A 23,417-nucleotide genomic window follows, 5' to 3' on the forward strand; every position below is an offset into this window, starting at 1 on the left:
CGTGGGTAAAACAGGTATGCGTGTAAAATGCAAACAGTTCAACAAAGAAATGCAAGGCCTGGTTGCCTGAAGGAAACATCCTTCTCAGGAGGAAGCTGCATTGAAGATGATGAAAGAAACATGTCTGAACATGCAGGATCTTCAGTTTGGTAACAACCAACAAGAATGCACTTTTATGTAGAAATCCATGATTAAATCGAGTCTTCCTGACTAGTGATTTAAATCAAATCCACCCTGGTTCACTAGGATATGGTAAAGAACATTTTCGAAAGAGTGTTTGGGAACAAATGGGTCATGATACAGGGACACCATTAATGGGACTTGATTTAAAAGATGGGAAGTATCTAGATGGAAATGTCCCATGAACACGTATGTGCCTTGAAACATCTTACTTACATTGGAGGTCAACAACATAGAACTGGACAAACTTGGACTAATATAACCCAACAGATGAAAGAACACTGGACCGTTACAACTTTTGCTCCTGAACAAATGGAATAGCTGATCCCAGATCGTGATCATGGTTGCAGATGTATACAAAATGGGTCCAGATTTGAGATTACTTTGATTTTATCTCCTGAGGATTGGGTTATAGACAGTCACTATCCAAACTGTTCCAAGTGGACTGCTGGGTATAAAACATATTGGTTTTGGGATTTAAAAAGGAGAATGATTTAAAGGAATGCTACATGGGAAACATTTAACACTGGTTTGGGATTAGGAACTACCTGGTGTCTCTCTACTTTAAGGAAAAGAGAGAGAGAGAGAGAGAGAGAGGCTAAACTGGCTAAAGTGGCCAACACAGGGGGACAATGGGAGGTGGTAGACCAAAAATTAGATCAATCAGTAATGGAATTAAGGAAATTACTGGGAAAGGCTGTTTTGGAAATTGTTAAACAAGAAAAGCACATTTGTATTGGTTTATCCTGGTGGGAAGTTTATATGGAAGCACAGGGAATATTAGAACAATGGAAAGATATCTTAGAACAAAGTAGTAAAGGTAACTGGCCAAGAGTACTGAATTGGGCATTAAAATATTATCTTACATTAACAACATGTTCAAAGACACCTGGAAGGTGAAAATGCAAAAGTGTACACTACACCAATGTATACTCATCCTTTCAGGAATAGCCAATGGAAAGGTGCAAGAGGTATAACTAGTACTTGGGGAAATGAGATGAGATACTATGAAATAGTGTCAGAAGGAAATGGATTGTGGTAGATCCCTGGAGAAAGATGGAAAAGAATAATAGGAGCCCAATGGGAATGGGGAACACTAATTGAAAAGGGAAATAGAAATTTAGAATGGAAAGGAGAGAACCTTACAATCAATTTGCAATGGAAAAGAGGTTGGTGGGGATTGTATTAAATAAATCAAAATTTATGTTGGCACCACAAACAAAAAGATAATGTAACAATAAAAATACCCTGGATGCTGGAACGAGGAATGTGGTATATGTGTAGGAAAATAATTAACTTCCAATATGAACAAAAACAATGGCACCCCTTGGTAATCAAAACATATATAACTCACCCTAGATTGATGCCACCAACTTTGGAGGAAAGAGGAGTGAATGATACAGATCGGGTCATGGAAATACAAACATACCAGAGGACATTAAATCAGATAGAACAGACGACAGGCCTTGTAATAGGCATAAAAGGTGTACTTGCTTGAAAATACAAGGTTATTGAAAAAGATGTAAAGGGTAGAGAATCTCAAATACGTGCCTGGTATGATATTGTATGTCATGAAACAGAGTGGAATGGGACTGAATGGATAATTGTATTTTGGATTCTTGGAATAACGGTGTTATTTTTCTTGTGCATCTGTATTGGGTATCAAATATGTAAACAGTATAAGAAAAGGCAAGCCTTAGAGGGACACTTTAAAATTCAGTTGCCAGATTATACAACTGAAGACCACAAAATGACATTTTAACTTAAAAAGGAGACACATGGCCCAATAATTAATAGGTATAATTGGTGTAATTGGTGCAATATCACAATTACCTTTAGTAACTGGATATCGAGTGGGGGACTGATGGGATAGTGTTGAAATATTATGAATTGCGGGGGATGACACAAGTCTGGTAAAGCCTGGTAAGTCTGAATTTGCTAGAGGATTCTGGGAGGAGGATTCTCTTGGCATCAGACAGGATGTACGGAAATTTACTGAGAGTGCTGAAATTGCACTTGAACCCTGACACAACTATGTACTCTGGATGTTTAACCAGGGGCTTTGTGTGTATTTGTGGTGATCTGGAAGAACTATGGTCATGGTCAGTCATGTTCAAACAAATCACCCAGAAAACATGTAAATGGTGAACTCAGAACAAACTGACTAGGGTCAACTGACCCTCTACGACAGCACAACAGCAAGAGCTGAGGTGAATGATTGATGAGAAAGTAAATGTCAGTCTGTCCCTGTTGTCCCTTGCAAAAATATTAATCAGAAAAACAAGTTATGATTATGAAATGCCTACATGGCATATTTCAGGGACAATCTGAGAAAAGATTTCAGATAGAGGGCTCCTTGTTAATGTAGCAGACAAAGGCATAACAGAATTCAACCACTAGAAACTGAAGGTAGACAAACTCAACTAGAAATAAGGCGCAATATTTTAACAGTGAAGGTAATTAACCAGTGGAACAATTTGCCTTGGTACGTAGTGGATTCTCCATCACTTAAAAACAGTCTATCTTTTTTAAAAGATATGCTGTAGCTCAAACAGAAGTTACTGTGCTTGATGCAGGAATCACTGTGTGAAATTCTATGTTCTGTGATACTCTATTAGATGATCCTAATGGCCCCTTCTGGCCCTAAAACTATGAATCAAGCACGTGATTCCCCACAATCAGCACATTTTATTCCATCTTTAAAAAAAAAACTTGTCAACAAAACATGAAAAAAATTAATAGCAGTTTTAATTGCACTGTTAAACAATAGAATACCAATTGAAATTTATTAAATAATTTTGGATGTTTTTCTACATTTTCAAATATATTGATTTCAATTACCACACAAAACACAAAGTATACACTGCTCACTTTATTTTTTATTACAAATATTTGCACTGTAAAAATGATAAAGAAATAGTATTTTTCAATTCACCTCATACAAGTACTGTAGGGCAATCTCTTTATCGTGAAAGTAAAACTTACAAATGTAGATTTTTTTTTTTTGGTTACATAACTGCTCTCAAAAACAAAATAATGCAAAACTTTAAAGCATGTAAATATCTTGTGACACTGGCTACAACAGTGTCATGCGAACACCTGTTCTCACTTTCAGGTGACATTGTGAACAAGAAGTGGGCAGCATTATCTCCTGCAAATGTAAATAAACTTGTTTGTCTGGGCGATTGGCTGAACAAGACATAGGAGTGAGGGGACTTGTAGGCTCTAAAGTTTTATATTGTTTTATTTTTTAATGCAGTTATTTTTTGTACATAATTCTACATTTGTAAGTTCAACTCTCATAATAAAGAAACTGCATTACAGTACTTGTATTAGGTGAATTGGAAAATACCATTTCTTTGGTTTTTTACAGTGCAAATATTTGGAAGATTTTGGAGCCTTTTCCCAGCTCTTTCCCCCCAGTTGAGTCTTTTTTTGAGACATGTAGCTACATATGACAGTACAGATGCAGCCCACTTTTCACTGCACCCCATAGCTACAGATACCCTAATGCCATCGCCATTGTAGACAAGACCACAAACATTCACACAGCACACTATGCTGATTTTCCCCTCAAAGAATATACAGACTTCTATCTTCCTTTATCCTGAAAATCCCATAAAAAACTCAAACATTCATTGATATGCAGAGTAGTGGGATTACTAATATTTATATAAAAACAAGTTACAATTCACAGCCATTGATTTTTTTCACACTGCAAGCCTCTGTAATTGCACAATATGTTACCCTTCATCTTCCCTCCTTCTCTAACATTTGACTACTTACTTGTGTCTTGTCTTAAATTAGGACTTGTCTACACACAAGAATTCCATTAGTGTAGTAAAACCGATGCATCTTACATTGATTGCTTGTGCCCACATTGTTGTAGTTGCATTTTGGTAAGATACGTTGCTTTTGAGCCTTATATTCGTATAGCAGGGCTGTGCTGCATCAATTCCAGTATGGATAAATATGCCAGGATTCCTTGCACTGCTCCTAGGCATGCTGCATTCTGAGTAATTTTTGCTCCAGATTGTGAGATACTTCCAGGAGGCCAGAGAAATTGTGGGAAGAGAGGCCCAATTCCTAAAATCTTCTCACTGTATCCTGGAATTTAGCTGACGGAAGTGCCATTTCTAAACAACATGGTCACAGTGATAGAGACATACTGTGCTCCTGTCCATTATTGAGACTGAAAGCAGGTTTTGGAATATCTGAAAGCATGCAGTGTGGTACCTATGGTGACTGTGAGAATTTTTGAAATTGTGTGAGAAATTCAGAGAAGGACCCAGAAATTGAATTTGCATGGACCAACAAAATCTATTATTTGATCAACTGTCTTTGGAGGGATGCTGCTGTTTACTCCAGCCAACAAGCATTGATAATCTGGAGATTTAGGATGATGAAAGCTTCAAAACTTCAGATTGCATGAGGGTACTGATGAAGCAGGGCCACACACCAGAATGAGAGCACTTCTCAGCATGCAGAAGTGAGTGACAATCACTATTTGGAAGGTGGCCATCACCAATTGCTACCAATCAGTGGAAAACCATGTCAGTGATGAAAGATTCACAGTTGGAGCTGTTATGCAAAGTGTGTACAAAACTATTCAGCATTTGACACTGCATCATGTGATCAAGTTAGGTAATACGGGAGCTCATTACTGTGTATGAAAAGATCCCAATTGTGATAGGGATCCACTGAAAGGACCTGTGTGCCCATTCTATTTCCCCCCTCACCAGCTCTTGCCATTCAATTACTCCATGGTTCTGTAGGCCTTGTTTGAAGACCCCAACAGTTCACCAGCATTAACACTGGATGGGTCAGGAAAAGTTCGTGATACCAGGGTCTTCAGAAATTCAGCACTAATCTCAAAAATCAAACAAGAAGTTCTCTTCCTCTACTGTACTACAGACATAAATGAAGAAATTGAACCAACTTATTTTTGGATGACCCAGCACCACCTTCTTGCTTCCCTGGCTTATAAAGGGAGCTACTGTAAATCCTGACAGGAACACAAGAGACTAGTTAACTATACCCTAAACCACTGTAGGATGGTTATAGAGCATGCATTTGGTAGGCTGAAGAGGAGGTGGAAAAGTCTGTCACAGACTTCCCTGTTCTGGACTCATCTTCCCTGTATTACTGCTGCATGTTGTTTTTACACATAATCTGTGAGACTAAAGGAGGAGTAATTGCTGATGATTGAAGAGAAGAGGTGCAGAGACTACCTGCCAAACGTGAACAGCTAAAGGTGCAATCCACTGTTGGCAATAATGAGAAGTATTTGTGGCACCTTTGAGACTAACAAATTTATTTGGGCATAACCTTTTGTGGGCTAAAACCCACTTCATCAAATGCATGGAGTGGAAAATACAGTAGATAGATCGACAGATGGATCGATAGATCATGAAAAGATGGGAGTTGCCTTACTAAGTGGCGTGGGGGGGGGTCAAGACAATTTAATTAAAGTGGGCTATTATCAACAGGATGAAAAATCACTTTTGTAGTGGTAATCAGGGTGGCTCATTTCAAGCAGTTGACAAGAAGGAGTGAGTAACAGTAGGGGAAATTAGCATGTGGATATTAGTTTTTAGTTTTTGTAGTGACCCATCCACGCCCAGTCTTTATTCAGGCCTAATTTGATGGTGTCCAGTTTGCAAATTAATTCCAGTTCTGCAGTTTCTCGTTGGAGTCTGGTTTTGAAGATTTTTTGTAGAAGAATTGCCACTTTTAAGTCTGTTATTGAGTGTCCAGGGAGGCTGAAGTGTTCTCCAATTGGCTTTTGAATGTTATAATTCTTAACAACTGATTTGGGTCCATTTATTCTTTTGTGTTGAGACTGTCCGGTTTGACCAATGTACATGGCAGAGGTGCATTGCTGGCACATGATGGCATATATAACATGGGTAGATGTGCAGGTGAACGAGCCCCTGATGGTGTGGCTGATGTGGTTAGGTCCTATGATAGTGTCCCTTGAATAGGTAGGTGGACAAAGTCCCCTAACGTCTCTACTTGCACTACACTGATGACATCTTCATCATCTGGACCCATGGAAAAGAAGCCCTTGAGGAATTCCACCATGATTTCAACAATTTCCACCCCACCATCACCCTCAGCCTGGACCAGTCCACACAAGAGATCCACTTCCTGGACACTACAGTCCAAATATGCAATGGTCACATAAACACCACCCAATACCAGAAACCTACTGACCGCTATACTTATCTACACGCCTCCAGCTTTCATCCAGATCACACCACACGATCCATTGTCTACAGCCAAGCTCTAAGATACAACCGCATTTGTGCTAATCCTTCAGACAGAGACAAACACATACAGGATCTCTATCAAGCATTCTTAAAACTACAATACCCACCTGCTGAAGAGAAGAAACAGATTGACAGAGCCAGAAGGGTACCCAGAAGTCACCTATTACAGGACAGGCCTAACAAAGGAAGTAACAGAACGCCACTAGCCATCACCTTCAGCCCCCAACTAAAACCTCTCCAGCACATCATTAAGGATCTACAACCTATCCTGAAGGACGATCCATCACTCTCACAGACCTTGGGAGACAGGCCAGTCCTCACTTTCAGACAGCCCCCCAACCTGAAGCAACTACACACCACACAACAAAAACACTAACCCAGGAACCTATCCCTGCAACAAACCCCAGAGCCAACTCTGTCCACCTACCTATTCAAGGGACACTATCATAGGACCTAACCACATCAACCACACCATCAGCGGCTCGTTCACCTGCACATCTACCAATGTGATATATGCCATCATGTGCCAGCATGCCCCTCTGGGCAATCTCTACACAAAACAATAAATGGACACAAATCAGATGTCAACTGTCACATTCAAAAACCAGTCGGAGAACACTTCAACCTCCCTGAACACTCAACAACAGACTTAAAAGTGGCAATTCTTCAACAACAAAATCTTCAGAACCGGACTCCAATGACAGACTGCAGAACTGGAATTAATTTGCAAATTGGACACCATCAAATTAGGCCTGAATAAAGACTGAGAGTGGATGGGTCACTACAAAAACTAAAAACTAATTTCCGCATGCTAATTTCCCCCTACTGTTACTCATATCTTCCTGTCAACTGCTTGAAATGAGCCACCCTGATTACCACTACAAAAGTGATTTTTCATCCTGTTGATAACAGCCCACTTTAATTAAATTGTCTTGACACCCCCCCCCCCGCTCCACTTGGTAAGGCAGTTCCCATCTTTTCATGTACTGTTATATATACCTTCCTACTGTATTTTCCACTCCATGCATCTGATGAAGTGGGTTTTAGCCCACAAATGTTTATGCCCAAATAAATCTGTTAGTCTCTAAGGTGCCACAAGTACTCCTTGTTGTTTTTGCTGATACAGACTAACACGGCTACCGCTCTGAAAACTGTTGGCAATGTTGCCAGCAGAAGTGCCATGGTCAAAAATGCTCGTGCATACACTTTGGGAACAGGAGACAGCAACATATTAGATTTTGGTAGAATATATATCAGTATTGCAGAAGTGCTTATGGTCCCAAATGAGCAATTTGGGTGCCACTGTTCTAGGCACTGTATAAACACATAACAGAAAGATGGTGCCTGTCCTGAAATCTCTTCATCTTCTAGTTTATATGCATTTTAATGCTATTCAATAAACCTTGGCATCTGTGTTTTGAAACCAAGACCACCACTGCTGCTTTATTAAACAGTACAAATTTTATTAAACACAAATCAGAATTTCAGCAACCATGCAAAGCATTCACAAACACACAACAAAATAATTTAAAGATCAAGTCTGTGACAGATAAGACACAGACTAAGTCGTTCTCCTTGTCCTGAGGATTGGTGGGAGAATGACTGGGACCATGGGGGGAAAGTGAAAGAGCCCACCCAATATCCTCAATCTCAATATTTCTGCAGCACAAAGGTGCAGCTTGCCTAGGCAACAATGCTCTCCAGGAACACAGTGTGCTTCCTTATTAGGGTGAGCATTTCTTCTTGCATCATCCCACCCCGTCATCTCTCTCTCTCTCTCTTTGCTTAGATCAACTTCAAAGAACAGTCTTCTTCCTGTCCCACACTCTCTCAGTTAAGTGCTCATCTTAACACATCCAGGTCCTCTTTGTGGCTCATTGGAACTCCACCATAAGTTTTTTAAACAATCTCTTTATATTACTTACCTATATGGCCCTCATTACCATAGTACAGTAACTCCTCACTTAAAGTCATCCCGATTAACGTTTCGTTGCTGATCAATTAGGGAACATGTTTGTTTAAAGTTGCGCAATGCTCCCTTATAATGTCATTTGGCAGCTGCCTGCTTTGTCCACGGCTTGAAGGAAGAGCAGCCTGTTGGAACCTACTGGTGTGGGCTTGGAATCAGGGTGGCCCAGCATCAGCTCCCCTAAGTTCCCTGTGCAGCAGCTGCCCAGCAGGCTATCAACTGCCAGGCAGTTCAGCTGTTCCTGCCCTCTGTCTTGGTGCTGCTCCTGGGAGCCTCCTGCTTGCTGTGCAAGGGGTGGGGGGACGAAGAGGGGTACTAATGTTAGGGTGTCCCCCTTCCCCTCCCTGCTCCTTTACCCCATCTCCACAGAGCAGGAGGAAGCTTGCTGGCAGCAGCTGCTGTCTCAACTTGCTGATCAACTTAAAAAGACAGTGTACTTAGAGTGTGGTCAGCGTACTTAAAGGGGCAATGCCTGTCTCTCTCTCACACACATTGTGCGTGTCTCTGTCTCTCTCTGCCGTGCTGTCTCCTCTCCCTCCATTCATGCTGCCTTGTAGAGTGTGAGGCTACATTAACAACGTCTTAATCCTTGAGGGCTCAGCCAAGTGTTAGTTCTTCATTTAGCAGTAAGCCAGTCCCCGGGAAATATCCCACCCTCTTCCACCACCACCTCAACCAAGCCTCACAATCATCATTGCTGTGTACAGTATTAAATTGTTTGTTTAAAACTTATACTGTGTATACGTGTGTGTATATATTTAAAATATAGTCTTGTCTGGCAAAAAAAATTTCCCTGGAACCTAATACAACACCCCCTCTCTCCCTTTATATTAATTCTTATGGAGAAATTGTATTCACTTAACATCATTTCGCTTAAAGTAGCGTTTTTCAGGAACATAACTACAAAGTTAAGTGAGGAGTTACTGTATCTATATGCCTTACAATCATTAGTGGGCTTTATCTTCACAACACTACTGTGAGGGAAGTGTTATCCCTATTTTACAAATGGGGAACTGAGGCACAGAGTAGATTTATCAACTTGTCCAGGGTCACAAAAGAAGTCTGTAGCTGATCCAGGTATCCTGGTCCTTTCTCTTGTGTTCCAATTTATAAGACAGCAAGCATCAGTGGAACTTTCTAGTAAGGTATGTCTATTGCAGGTACTGTCCAAAGAAACAGAGATCAGTCAGTAACCATAGTGAATGCAGTAGCTATGGAAACCCAGCATTCCCAAAAAGAAAATGTATCATTTACCCTCCCGCAACCCCTCTTTTTGTTGTTGGCCATTTTCCCAATAGTTTACCATAGTTCCCCAACAATCTGGCACCCAGAGCAAGATGGAAAGCAGCCTTTAAATGCTTCCTAGAAAAAGGATGTTTATCATTAGTCGATGCCAATCTTTACTTTAAAGGTTTGATAGAGTGCGGGAAAATGATGCATTATATGGAACTTATTTAGAACTCCAGTTATACTATCACAGGCAGACCTGGACTTGGAAGACATTACCCTGATGCAGAGTCCCAAAAGGCAAAGGAGGACATAATTCAAGAGGGCTAGAGGCCAGCCAGGGAGACTGCAAGGTTTTGAGCTGAGGTGGTTCTGCCAGATTTGCTACTTGATAAGTGAGAAAACGTATCCTGCCATAGCATGGAAGGGATAGGGAAACATGTACTGTCTAGGAATGTGCATATCGAATTAAAACTCCTCTTGTCCCAGAAATTCTCTGATATGCCAGGAGACATGAGAAAATCAGGATTAAAAATAACCATCTCTGAAAATACACTGCACTAACAAGTTTAAATGACTGCCTCTGATATGTTTCAGAGTAGCAGCCGTGTTAGTCTGTATTCGCAAAAAGAAAAGGAGTACTAGTGGCACCTTAGAGACTAACAAATTTATTTGAGCATAAGCTTTCGTGAGCTACAGCTCACTTCATGAATGCATCCGATGAAGTAAGTTGCAGCTCACGAAAGCTTATGCTCAAATAAATTTGTTAGTCTCTAAGACGCCACTAGTACTCCTTTTCTTTTTACTCGGATATGCGAACCAATAATGCCCATGAATCATTGAACCCCTTTTTTTTTTGAGCAGAAGTACTGTAATTTTCCATGGACTTTCTGTATTATACTGTTATGCATGCAGTTAAACCAAAGGCTTGAGACAGTGAACGACATTGCTTATGATGCTGTATTGCTGGACAGCACAGAGACTGGCAGATATTGTGTTCAAGCTTTGTGATCTCTATATTGCTTCTATATTTATGTTATGACACATCATGGGCCATTTGTGCTGGAATTTTTTTGCTGCTGTTTGCCATTTTGTACCCAACCACATGACTCAATGGGGGGAGAAAAGATGAAAAAGTGTCAGGAATTGAACAAAGGAGAGTGGTGGCAGGAGGAGATGGGGGTGTGTGTGGAGAAAAGAGGAGACCTTGGGGCAAGTAGTCTCAGCAGCATTTTGGAAGATGTGGGATGGGGGCGGAGCGGAATAATGAGAAGGAGAAATGGAGAGGTTTCAAAATGACATAGCTATATTTACCCATTTACAAAAGCAAAAAGTGGAAAAGCAAACGTGGTAGAAAGTTCAAAGCCTCCCCTCCCCCCCGCAGCACAAAAAAAGCTACAATGATTATGTATTACAATAAAAACTTACTGGCTGAGGGCCCCTCATCTCCCTAGTATGTTGTCTCCGTTGTCGTCTCTGAGGCAGATGTATCCTAGTATCTGCATCTGGAGCAGGTCCTGACTGATGGCCTCCAGGACAATACCATGAGTATCAAGCAGCTTTGAGTAGACACGTCAGTATTATTCTCCTATTGCTCTACCTCATCATGGCTATCAGCACTCTTCTGGGGAGCCTCCAGACAGGGTCAGCATGGTTTGCAAGTAACTGAGGCTGAATGATGGGCAGGGTGGATTTGATTTAAATCAAATTGATTTAAATCATGATTCAAATCAGTAGTCAGGAAGACTTGATTTAATCATGTATTTCTGCATAAAAGTGCATTCTTATTGGTTGTTTTAACCTTAATACATATTCTTCACAACTCAGAGATAGATGTAGGTTTCATTTTTAGAAGGTACACACTATACATTTTTAAAGTGATTTATTTTCAAAAAACTTTTCAGATGAGTTTTACAGCTATATGAGAAAATGAATGATTGTTTATTTCATTTACCTTTGGTAAATGAAGCAGATATTTATGAAGTCATTGGGAGGTGAACTATCTCCAATTCAACAGATTAATCATTAATATTTGGAGGATTTTCTTGCCATGCTGTATTAGGAGGAGATCATCATCAGACAGACACTTAAATTGTTTTATTTAACTAAAACAACGTTATGTATTCTGAATTTTTTTCTTCAACAGCACACACATAATATTTTAACAAAACAAGCATATGAATTTTTGAATTTAGTTAAACATTCAAAGTTTTTAAAATCAGGTTTGTTTTTGTTAAAGTTGTTTTTAACTATAATAGTTAAATGATATTTTTTTAAAAAAAATTAAATCAACTATGTCAGTCAGGTCAACATGAAAAACTTAAAATATTGGCTTCTGCAGCTAACTCAGTCATCTTCATCTTCATTTTTCTGTTTGTTCATAATTTGGAAAAGAAAAACAAGCTTTCCTGCTTTTTCAGGTCCCAAACAATTTCTCAATTTGGAATGAATTAGTCCAAAGGAAGAAAATATTCTTTCTACACCGGCAAAAGAAGCTACTGCTGTTAAAAGTGAGATGATCACTTCAACAGTCTCTGAATCCAAGTGCTTAAGTGACTTCCACCAGTTCACCGGTGTGACTTTCTTTAAAACATCATCAGCAAACATATATTTCTTCAATGGTTTCACCCTTAGCTTTGAAGTTTATTATAGTTGGCATTATGGAGGGATGATTGCTGGAGGTCCATGTCATAGCCAACTCCCCTTCTTCAGCAGTTAAGGTTCAACCCCGGTACCGCGTATTGAGAATATTTGCAAGAAAATGAGCTGGAGATAGTGCTTGTCCCATTCGTTTTTTTAATGCTTGTAATTTAACTCTGTCATGGCATATTTCTCTTTTTAAGATCTCACTCAGCTCCTTCCAAATTTCAACAGCATCAGCAATAAAACAGCTATTTCCCTGCATTTTGTTCAAGGCTACAGCAATAGGCTTCAGGATATTCAGTCTGTGTTCAACATTTCTCTTAACCCCAATGTTGAGAACTTTGGCTGTGACAGTGCCATCTATTTTTTCATGATTTTGTTCACAAACTGTCAACAGATTAGACCAGTTCTTGATACAGTGCCCAAACCAGTCCACTACTGAGTTCCATTACACGTCTTGTGGGAGACTTAGCTTGGCTCCTCCCACTTTTTTCAGAGCAGCTGCTGCTGCAAAGTGGCTGTTACACAAGAATTTTGCAATTTCAACAACATTAGCCTTTATTTCTGGAACACCGAAGTCTTTGGCTAGGAGGTGCATCAAATGAGCACTGCAACCGTATGTCATTAGCTTGGGACTCTCTTCACTGAGCACTGCAACCATGTTATTAGTTTGGGACTCCATTCTAAATAATTTCTTCTAATCTTAGATACATTTGCAGCATTGTCTATGAACAAGCTGCGTACTAAACATTTGAATTTTTTTCCCCACAGTTTGTTATAGCTTTTACTGCTACTTCTTATAAGTATTCTGCTGTGTGTGCATTTCCTGATGTATCAATTGTTTCTGTAAGGAAGACATTCCCTTCTTCTGTTGTCACACAAGCACATACAACACGATCATTGTGGACATTACTCCACCCATCAAGACTCAGGTTAACAATTTTACCCTCTAAACCACTGTTTCCCAAACTTGGGACGCCTCTTGTTCAGGGAAAGCCCCTGGGGGGCCATGCCGGTTTGTTTACCTGCCACGTCCGCAGGTTTGGCCGATTGTGGCTCCCACCGGCCGCGGTTCGAGGCGATGTACTGGCCGCCGCTTCCCGCAGCCCCCATTGGCCTGGAGTGGTGAACCGCGGCCAGTGGGAGCCTCGATTGGCCGAACCTGTGGATGCAGCAGGTAAACAAACCAGCACGGCCCCCAGGGGCTTTCCCTGAACAAGCAGCGTCCCAAGTTTGGGAAACACTGCTCTAAACCTTTTGCACAGTGCTCAATTTCTCTCTCTTACACTTTATCCAGCAATTTGCCTGCGACAACTGCTCTGTTGGGTGAACTGTACCCTGGTCTTAATGACTGAACCATGTTAGTGAAGTGTGGGTTCTCAATCATATGGAAAGGAGAGTTTGTTGCATAAACAAACCGGGCAATTTTTTCTATTAATTACCTCTTTTTGTAATCTGCTGGTTAGTATCACAAACTTACCTATGGTTGTTTCTGGGTGACGGAGATTTTTTTTTTTTTTTGCTACAAGTGATATACTGTGGCTACGTGACATACATGATGTGACTGAAACACATTGGCAGATAACTCTGAAACTATAGAAAATGATGGTGCTCTTGAAGGTGGATAGTCTTCAGAATCCTGTATGTTGAGGATGGATTCTCCTAAACAAAATAAGTCAACGCAGTTATTTAATTATTATCAGATTGCTCATTTAGTATTACTCATTACACTCACTTTTACTCAGTACTACTTTAAAGGTGAAATTGCAAAAAGGAAGATCTGCCTATTTCAGCTATTTATTTTTTATCACAACTGCATCTAAAATCATAGTATCACAGAGTAACAACTATATTTTTTCTTTAAACATGAGAATTCAAGACTACTCCAGAAGGAAGACAGGCGGTCCTTAAGAAAGAAGTATGAAATAAAAAAAGTTTACCAACCTGAAGATTCAGCATGTTCAGACACGTTCTCTCATCATCTTCAACACAGCTTCCTCCTGAGAAGGAACACTTCTCATAATGTTGTTTCATTCGGGCAACCAGGCCTTGCATTTCTTTGTTGAACTGTTTGCATTTTGCACGCATGCTTGTCTTACCCACAGGTAGAGGAACTTCATTAAAATATTCCCAGACTGGGTCTCTTTTACAGCCTGCTGCCATTATAGGCTTTCCCTTCTAGTCAGAGAATATGGAATATTCTGGAATATGTTGCTCAAACAGTTTCACTTTTGGTTCTACTGCCTGTCCCTCCCTTCTCAAATTTATCTCATGACTTCTTCTCCTTGTCCAGATCTATTCCGCCCCCAACAATTTTCTATTCATTGAATTTTTTGAAACTTTGCACTTTTAGAGAAAGTTAAGGGATTGACTGGGTGTACACAAACTTGCAGAAGGACAATAGGGTTGAGGTCTGTTATATAGAGGTGAGAAATATTTATTTATTTATTTAAAAACATTTTTGCTGTTAACAAGCATGTTATCTCTGGAGACACAAATCCACAGTTTGAGAACTGCAAAACTAAGCATTTCTGATGGTATCTTCTAGACTGAGCACTGAGTCCCATTGGGTAGACAGAAAGATGAACCTAAATAATCTATACAGAAGCCCCTGAAACCCCATAGGACTGGGTCCCTATAATCCATGAACTATTGGAACTCCTTTACAAAACTTTTCTTAAACATTACATGACTATATTGGCTCATACAATAGAATTATAATTTATAATCCCTATTCCATGATAAGATATCTTTGAGCTATAATGTATCTTAATTAAAACTATCTTTAGAGAGGTTTTTTCCTCAAAAAGCATTTTATCAAAAAAATCTGATTTAAGTAAAAAAAAACAAAACAAAAAAAATAAAAAAAATCAGATGTATATCACTGATTTTTATCAACCCGGTTGATGGGCTTCTTGGAGGTTATGTGGGCATTTCCATAGTTGCCATTGTGATCTCTTTTATAGCTTTGTCACAGCTCCTTACCCTTCATTCTACACTGTTATTCAGAAAGTAACCCAGTTCTACCACCTGTCAAGGCAGGTGCTTGGATCTCTTTGCATTCTGGTTCAATTTTCCCAGGTGGGACAGTCCATGTTGCATGTCCCTAACAGCAATTAAAACTCCTTATGGTTCCAGGCAGATGTGCAAAGCATAACGAACACAGAAGGCTGGATTTGGTTGGGAAAGCTCTTTCAAAAGTAGCCTATGAATGGGAACTGTACATTCGTCAGTGCTCTCTGAACAGGTGGGTGACTTCTAGCTGAGATGAGCTCAGAACATAAAAAGTGTAGGAAGCTGACCAGACGGGTCAAATCTGTTGTGACCACTGGAGCGTGAGACAGCAGCAGCAGAACTATTTGCCATGGAAGTGAAACAAGTCCTTGTGGCACTACACAGATTTAACTCCCACTGGTGCAGACTTACTATGGATAGAAACAAGGGTAATTTCCTCAGTGAAGCATGGGTGGGAGGAAACGTGTGTGTGGATGCACAGCAGTTCCCTCTAATATAAGGGCAATTTCACCAGTGGAACTTTCATGTGTACATAGAGACTTGGATAATAATCTCTTTAGGGCAGGGATCATATCTTATTGTTCATGTTTGTACAGTGCCTAGCACGAGACCACAGTCCTCAAGGGTCCTTTGGTTACTACAAAAAAAAAAAATCACATTCTTGTGCCATCCCTTCTCCCACTTGCCCCCCAAGATTACACTCATTTTCCACCCTCTACAAAATCTCTAACAGCCACTCATCTCATGCATCCCATCCAAAAAAATGTCATGTTCTCTGGCCTTCTTACCTCAAAAATCAAGCAAATGCAAACAGCACACACACAGACTGCCTCTACACATAAGGGACTTGTTACACAGGCTCTTCTAAGAGTCCACATACACAGACACAAGCTCCTCTACACAAAGGAAAGAGCTCCTCCCCCCCTCCCCCAGCCTTCTCTCTCCCAACTGTCCCCCAAGACTCTTCCCTTCCCAAGTTCTTTCTCTGATCTCCCTCCTTTCTTCTCCCTCTCTCTTACTACCCACTGCTTCCTTAGTGTAGGGGAGGAGAAAGTGCTTCAGTATCTAGCTTCCTCCTCCCATTACAGGATTTGATAGCTACAGTATAGAAGATCCAGCTTCTCCAATAGTGGAGGCAGGGGACAAAAAATGGTTTAGGACATTAAATGGAGATAAGCTGCAGGAGGACATGTTTTAGGGAAGTGGGGAGATGCCTTTTCATTTTTAACTCCTCTCATATTGGACAGAGTTGAAGGAAGGGGAAGAAGAAGAGGATATGGGACACAGAGACATCACCAGAGAGGAAGAAAGCTGAGTTCAAATGTATCTGTCTGTGAATGGGCTCAGCAAAGCTGGGGCATGCTCAGTGCAGACACACAGTCTCATTTTTTAAACAGCAAGCCTATCATGCTCTGCAGAGTATAATACAAACTGCAAATGGAGATGTTTTACAGTTTTATAACTTTTTCAGTTTTCAAAGGGACAGCAAGATGCAAGTCTCTGAACCTAGAACCATCCCCTCTGCTAAATGTTAAGTCCCTGCTGCAAACCACAGAGGTGTTAGAGCTTACACACACAAAACTGCATTAAAAGAATATGCAACCTTAATTCTGGCATTTCCCAACTTCTGAAAGCTTGACTTTGAAAGCTTAATGTTTGTATAAGAAGTTTTTTTTAAATGGGTAATTTCCTAAGTTTTTAAAAAGGTTAACAAAAAATAATTTCATCATGTGATATATTGACACCCACTTGGCTCACCAGCAGGGTTAAAACCTTTAAATCCACAGCACAGACTGCTAGCATTTAAGCTAAGCAATAACTGACAGCAATAGTAGGTTGTCGTCCTCTACATAGATTGAGGCAGGAGGGGTACAAGACAGTGGGTTTCACAGCAATTTGCTGACAGCCAACGAATGGTGAGAGCCAGGAATCTTGGGTTCCAGTCCAGGTTTTGGAAGTGTGTGCACTCCGGTCACAGAGCCTTCTGTTCCTGTGCCTTCCAACTGTCCTTGTCTAGTCTTCTCTCTTCGTTCCAGCGCCAATCAGTCCTAGTCCTTTCCTCTGAGCTCCCGGTCTGAGCCCTAGTATCCTTGTAAAATCTGTTTCTTTCCCTTTTCACCAGGTCTCCAAGCATCTCCTCCTCACTGGCTCCCAGTCTCCCTTCCTGGGCTCATGTAATCTCAGTTCCCCCACACATATCTTGGCTGAGCCTTCCCCAGTATCTTTGCCCAGCTAGTCTTAGTTCTCCCGCGATACCCTGGCTCCTCATGAGCTTTGTCTCTCCTGCCCCCAGCTCAGTATCTATAACCAGCTAATCCCAGTTTTCCTGCCAAATCTACTCTCCACAAGTCTGGTTCTTGTCCTGTCTGCTTTAAATTCAGGCAGCTTCCTTCTCCGCACTGCCTGGACCCAGAGGGGAGAAAATTGAGACTGCAGGGGAGAGAGTCTCTCTGCTCTTAGTTCCTGTCCCACAGCAGCAAAGAGTGGCAATTGCAGGGAAGTGCTGTTTGCCCCTGCAGCCCCAAGCTAGAGTATACTCAGTACTCAAGGAATTTTCAGAGAATTTCGCTGTTAAGTTCCAACAAGTTTATACTGAGCATGTGCAAAAAGATTCCCCCACCCCAGCCAAGACTTGCAACTTGGCCACATTTGGGTGAATTTTCTCCAGGATGGCAAAAGGCACAATCCTAACAATCACAGTAACTTCCCTGCCAAATTTCAAGTCCCTAACCTAACACATGCTAGCAATTTCTAAAGAATAGGTTGCTAACATATCTTTTATTAAAATATGCCAAAACATTTTCTCCTAGACTTGTTCTCTGAAGCAATTGAACTATTTTGGCTGAAATTTAAAACAAAACAAAACAAAATCAGCTCAAGACTTTTCCCCCAAAATGGATCAAGTTTGGTAGAGTTATAAGTGAAAGTGAGGATCTTATAATGAGAAGTATCAGGCAATCTTAAAAGATGGTGCTACCAGCTTCACCTATAAAATTACCACTTTCTCTATAACAAAAAACAAGCAAGGACAATTTTAAAACATTTATGCAAATAAAAATAAACCAGCTGTAACAAACTCCATACAAGTATAAGAAAAACCATAAATATAGTTGGATTTAGCTCACAACCATCCTCTCCACCCACATATTGAAGAGAAAAACACTGTAAACCATCCACTCTCCTTTACTGCTTTCTCGGGGGGTGGGGAGACAGCGTGGGGAGCGGAGAAAAATACGCTTTTTGTCAATTATAGGAGACAGAACTTGAAATCCAACTACTTTCTCTCTTCTTCACTCAAACCATCACTAAAGTCACAGACAGATCATGAGCAAGAAAGGTCATGGAAGACTGTGACCTGTCCGTGACCTTTCCTAAAAATATTCATGACAAAATCAGAAGCTCAGCTGCAGGGTCCCCACACCACACCCAGCAGCCAGACATCTGTGGGGGCCCGCTCGGAGCTCCGGGGGCCCCACCGCCACATGGCGGGGTAACCCCACAGCTCCCAGCCGCCGTGGGCTGAAGTCATGGAGGTCGCTGGAAGTCAGAGATTCCGTGATTTCTGAAACCTCGGTGAAAGAATCATATCCTTAACCATCACCCACACCAATGCCAACTGTATGGCTGCCAGCTCTTGCAGGAGCCTGGCACAAACAATCTGCTTTCTGAACATAACAGTCGCTACACTGGGTCAGACCAACTATTCATCTAACCCAGTTATCCTGTCTTCTGACAGTGGCCAGTGTCAGATGCTTCAGAATGAAGCCACCAGGCAATCGTCAAGTGTCCACTCCCAGTAAGAAGTTTAGGGACACCCAGAGTATGAGGTTGTGTCCCCAACCACCTTAGCTAATAGTCATGGATGGACCTGTCCTCCATGAACTTATCTAGGGTTTTTTTGTTTTTAACCCTGTTATAGTCTTGGCCTTCACAACATCCTCTGGCAACAAGTCCCACAGATTGAGTGTGCGTTGTGGGGCAGGAGAACAAAGCTAAAAAACTACACCTTCCCCCCAACATATAAACCGCGATGAAAGGAGAAGTCAGCAGGGAAAGGATGCAAAAGAGAACGTGCAGAAGCAGCAGCCGCCAGCAGCCCCACCCCCACCCCGAAGCAGGATCTGGCGCCGAGAGCAGGTGTGTGGGACTGACCCAGACCACGTCGAGCCGAGCTCCAGAGAGCACAGGAAGAGCAGGAACTGGGAACAGCTCCGCAACGCCAGGGCGAGCCCGACACCCCATGAGCGCGGGAAGGGGCCACAGCGCCGGCGCCGCGCTTTAACCCCCCTCCCCGCCGCGCACGGGGGCTCGCCGGACTCGGTCCCAGCCACAGCGCCCTGGGCGGGACCGCGCGCGCTCGAAGCTGTCGGGCCGCGTCCCGGAAGCCCGCGCGCCGCTTCTCCCCGAGCCGAACGCACTCCCCACGGGGCCAGCGCCAGGCAACGACCCCCCCGCCAGGAGCCACCCCCAGCCCCACCCCGGCTCTTACTATCCAGGTAGTGCTCCAGGTACATCCCCGCCGCCATCTTGGGCCTCAAACACAGACACTTCCGGCTAGGGCCGCAAACCGGGTAACTTCTGTCCCTCCGTCCGACCAGGCGTCACTTCCTCCCCACTCGAAAGTACTTCCGGGTAGGGCACGGCCGCTTCCGCCTGCGGGAGGCGCCGCTTTGAATTGTTGCTCGTTCCTGCCCCAGCGACGGCTCGGCTGGCCCGCGTCGGGCGGGGGGCGCGGCTAGAGGCTCCGCCCACCCTGCCTCGGGCTGTGAGCTCAGCGCCCGTTGATGGGCGATAACGGTACAAGCGGAGGCAGGCACCCGTCGGAGTGACGCGGTCGCGGGGCAGACGGGCCGGGCCCGGCGCCGCGCCGCGGACGGTTAGGCCCCGAGGCGAGTGGCCGGCGCGGATCGCGGATCGCGCAAGCGGGGCGCGGGGCGGAGGAGGGCGCGGGGCCGCTTGGCTGAGGCGCACGAGAGAGCAGTTTGTCTGTGCAAAAAGCCGGTGAGCGGCGTATAGTGGGTCCGGGAGGGTTCAGGGTCGGGGGCGAGACTAGGGCAGCAGCCCAGCGGGGAGCAAGGGCCCCGCTCCTCGGAGGAGCGTGGAAGTGTGTGTAAAGGCGTCTGAGGATCTGGGCCCCATCCCGGTGCGGGAAGGAGGGTGGCTCCATGGACGCGTTCCTGGCCGGCTGCCGCAGCGTGCGGATGCTCTGCCGGGTCATTTCCAGGAGCAGCAACGCCTTGCCCAGCTAGCGGCGAGGAGGGTGCTGATGATGGGAAGGAAAAGGAAAATTCAGTCTAGACTGGCCTGATATCCAGTCACAATCAGAAACAACTGTGTGCCTGTCGAGATTCATCTCGGGCCCTCCCAGGCTCCCCGAGGGGTAGTTTTCATCGGACTAAAGAGCCCTGGCAGCACTGGGGAAGAGAGTGGAAATATTTTCCTAGTACTTTCCGGGGGGAGCTCTCACAAAAGCGTTGGGGACCCTGACAGCACACAGGGAGAGGAAGAACACAGGACTGAGAGTAGAGGATGGGAATGCTTTCCTAGCCTCGGTGGTGAACACTATTACCAGGGTGGGACAGGTGCAGGGGTATTGTTCTCACCTTGTGACCTTGGCTCATGCCCTCCAGGAGCAGTGTATTTAGTAGGTTCAGACAGTGGATGATTCAGTCATTGTCTCTTAATCAGTGGTTTGATCTGAGGATGGATAGGGATTTAGTATTAATATAGGAAATGGATTGAATGGAGCCGTAACCTTGTGCGGGGGGAAAGAGAGAGGAGGGCAGACAATAAGATACCAACTGACATAGCCTAGCTATCAATGCAGCCCAGCCAGACCCTGAGGCAGCCTAGGAGCTTTTGCTTACCTTTTTGCAGACCACGTGTTTTGGCTTGTTCAGATGTTCTTTACTACAGGCACAAGTTCTCTGCAGTCCCATCTTTGAAGTCTGTCTCTTAGATAGAAATTTGAAATTATTCCCCAATCATTTCTCTCTTCAAAGTCACTTTACAGGAGACCCCAGTGCAGCTGTCATATCCCTTTACCAGCTCTCTACTAATTCCAAGGTGCCTCAGGAACTAAGTGTCTCTTCTGTCTCCCTTCACACCAATGACAGCCAATGAGCTTTTTGCTCGTCACAAGGCTGAAAAGGTGTCTCATGAGTTATAGTCCAGGAGACCAAGAGGGAAATATGAAATGTACAAAAGGGGATTTATATGTGGTCATCCAGCTGCTCTGTTAAGGATGGGAGATAAAGAGGCTCAGAAAAGTATAAAGGGGGTGACTACAGACAAAACAGGAGGCTATTGAGAGGGTAGCTACAACAACAGGTGGAGTATGTGTGTGGAAAATGGGATGCAATACCTTTTCTTCAAGGGTTTGAAATTCCAACTTTTTTATTGAAGTACAAGAATCATGCATCCTATTTAGGTCACAGGGGCTCCCAGGGAAACATTAACATAGTCATGTCATCTGAACTGAGTGCGTTGTGGGAGATATTTAGTAAAAAGAATCAGAAAGTCAGTAGACTAAGCCCTTGAGGCTGCTCAAGTCCCCAAAAGTACTTGCCTCACAGAACTTAGTCTACACAGTACGATGCCTGCTGCATTTCAGATTCAGTAAAATAAAGGCACCAAAAGGAAGAAAAATAAACTTTGGGGTAAGCAGGACATCTGAATATTGTGTGTGTAACTACTGCAATGGTGGGCAGAGGGGAAAGGCCTGGAGAGGTGGGTGACTGATTGAGAGACTGAATGGCTATAGACCAGTGATTCTCAAACTTTTTTTTCCATGGACCACTTGAAAATTGCTGCGGGTCTTGGTGGACAACTTAATGATCTTTCCAAATGTTGTTTGTACCATTAGCTAACTATTGTAAAACACTTTGGATAAAAGCGCTATATAATAAAAACATCATAATAATTGTTTTTTTATTCTACAAATAAAAGCACACAACTCATATTTTAATATCAGTAGTCTTACCTTTCTAATGCAATGAATGTGCCCTCTCCCCTGACACGGCAGCCCCTGAGCTGGGGTTAGGAAAGAGGGGGGGTCTCTCCCCCACCACAGCACCCACAGAGCTGAGGCTGGGAAGGAGGGGGGTCTCTCCCCGGCAGCCACAGCCCTGGAGCTGGGGAAAGTCACCTCTTTTTCTGGGAACCACAGCCCTGCATGTCCCAAATTCCCCCCACCCCCTCTTCTCACCCTACTACCCCCTCTCACTGACCTCCTATCCCCCCACAAGGCTTACATGTGAATTTCCTACAGGGTCTTCTACAGGTGTGTCTTCACCTTACATGTGTGTCTTCTACAGGGTCCAGGCACCTAATTAGTGGAGCCGCCCCAGGCGTGGCTCCACTAATTTGAGGATGGCTCTTCATTCTGTCGTGTGCGGCCGCCCAGGTGCGCACCTTAGAGGGAACTATCCGCATACCACCTGAATGGAGCTTGCAAACCATTGGTGGTCATAGAATCATAGAATATCAGGGTTGGAAGGGACCTCAGGAGGTCATCTAGTCCAACCCCCTGCTCAAAGCAGGACCAATCCCCAACTAAATCAAAATGGTCCATGGATCACAGTTTGAGAACCTCTGATATAGACAGATAAATTAATAAATAGAGTATAGATACATAAGACTGGGTCAGCCCAAGGGTTTATCTTGTTCTGTATCCAGCCTCTAATAGTAACCAGTGCCAGATGCTTCAATGACAGGTGCAGGAAACTCCCTAGTGAACAATTACGGAATAACCATCTCTTTTGTTTTGTATTCTATCTAACATAAGATCAGATGTCCAACCCTGTTTTGACTTATAGCGGTAGAAGTGTGAAATACCTGGCCACACTGATGTATGTGGTTTGCACAGCACACTCACATTCTGCACAATTTACGTTTTAGTTTTTTAAATACATTTCTTGTCCTCAGATAAAACATTGAAAATGTGACCTGAATGTAAACTGTTGTAGGGATGTCATCCTGAGGCAGCAGACAGCCTAAAACAAAAACTCAAATGTGTAAACTTCCTCACCTTCCATTAATATCAATGGTGTGTTAACATTAAAGCCTAATCATTATGTTTTAAATGTCAATTATTTCATTTCCAATAATTT

The 23,417-nt window shown here is 42.9% G+C and overlaps 1 protein-coding gene and 1 long non-coding RNA gene across 6 annotated transcripts in view; both read right to left on the bottom strand.

Moving 5' to 3' along the window:
• Positions 1-19,947, bottom strand: part of ING4 (inhibitor of growth family member 4) — a 43,061-nt gene extending 23,114 nt beyond the window's left edge. For 2 of the 5 annotated variants that reach the window (XM_084617004.1, XM_084617003.1), the window contains exon 1: positions 19,459-19,563. In XM_084617004.1, coding sequence (XP_084473130.1) covers positions 19,459-19,548 — 90 coding nt within the window. In that variant the 5' untranslated portion in view covers positions 19,549-19,563. Of the gene's footprint in view, positions 1-19,458; positions 19,571-19,795 lie in introns of those variants that run through there. The other 3 variants (XM_084617005.1, XM_084617006.1, XM_084617007.1) reach the window with 3 other exon arrangements.
• Positions 7,895-11,481, bottom strand: LOC311514446. The gene is made up of 2 exons (XR_014709887.1): positions 11,077-11,481; positions 7,895-9,584 (listed from the first exon to the last, which is right to left on the bottom strand). It is a non-coding gene; the product is annotated as an uncharacterized lncRNA (long non-coding RNA).
• Positions 19,948-23,417: the final 3,470 nt, after the last annotated feature.

Source organism: Lepidochelys olivacea (genome assembly GCF_965140295.1).
Source record: "Lepidochelys olivacea isolate rLepOli2 genome assembly, chromosome: 1".
NCBI lineage: Eukaryota > Metazoa > Chordata > Testudines > Cheloniidae > Lepidochelys > Lepidochelys olivacea.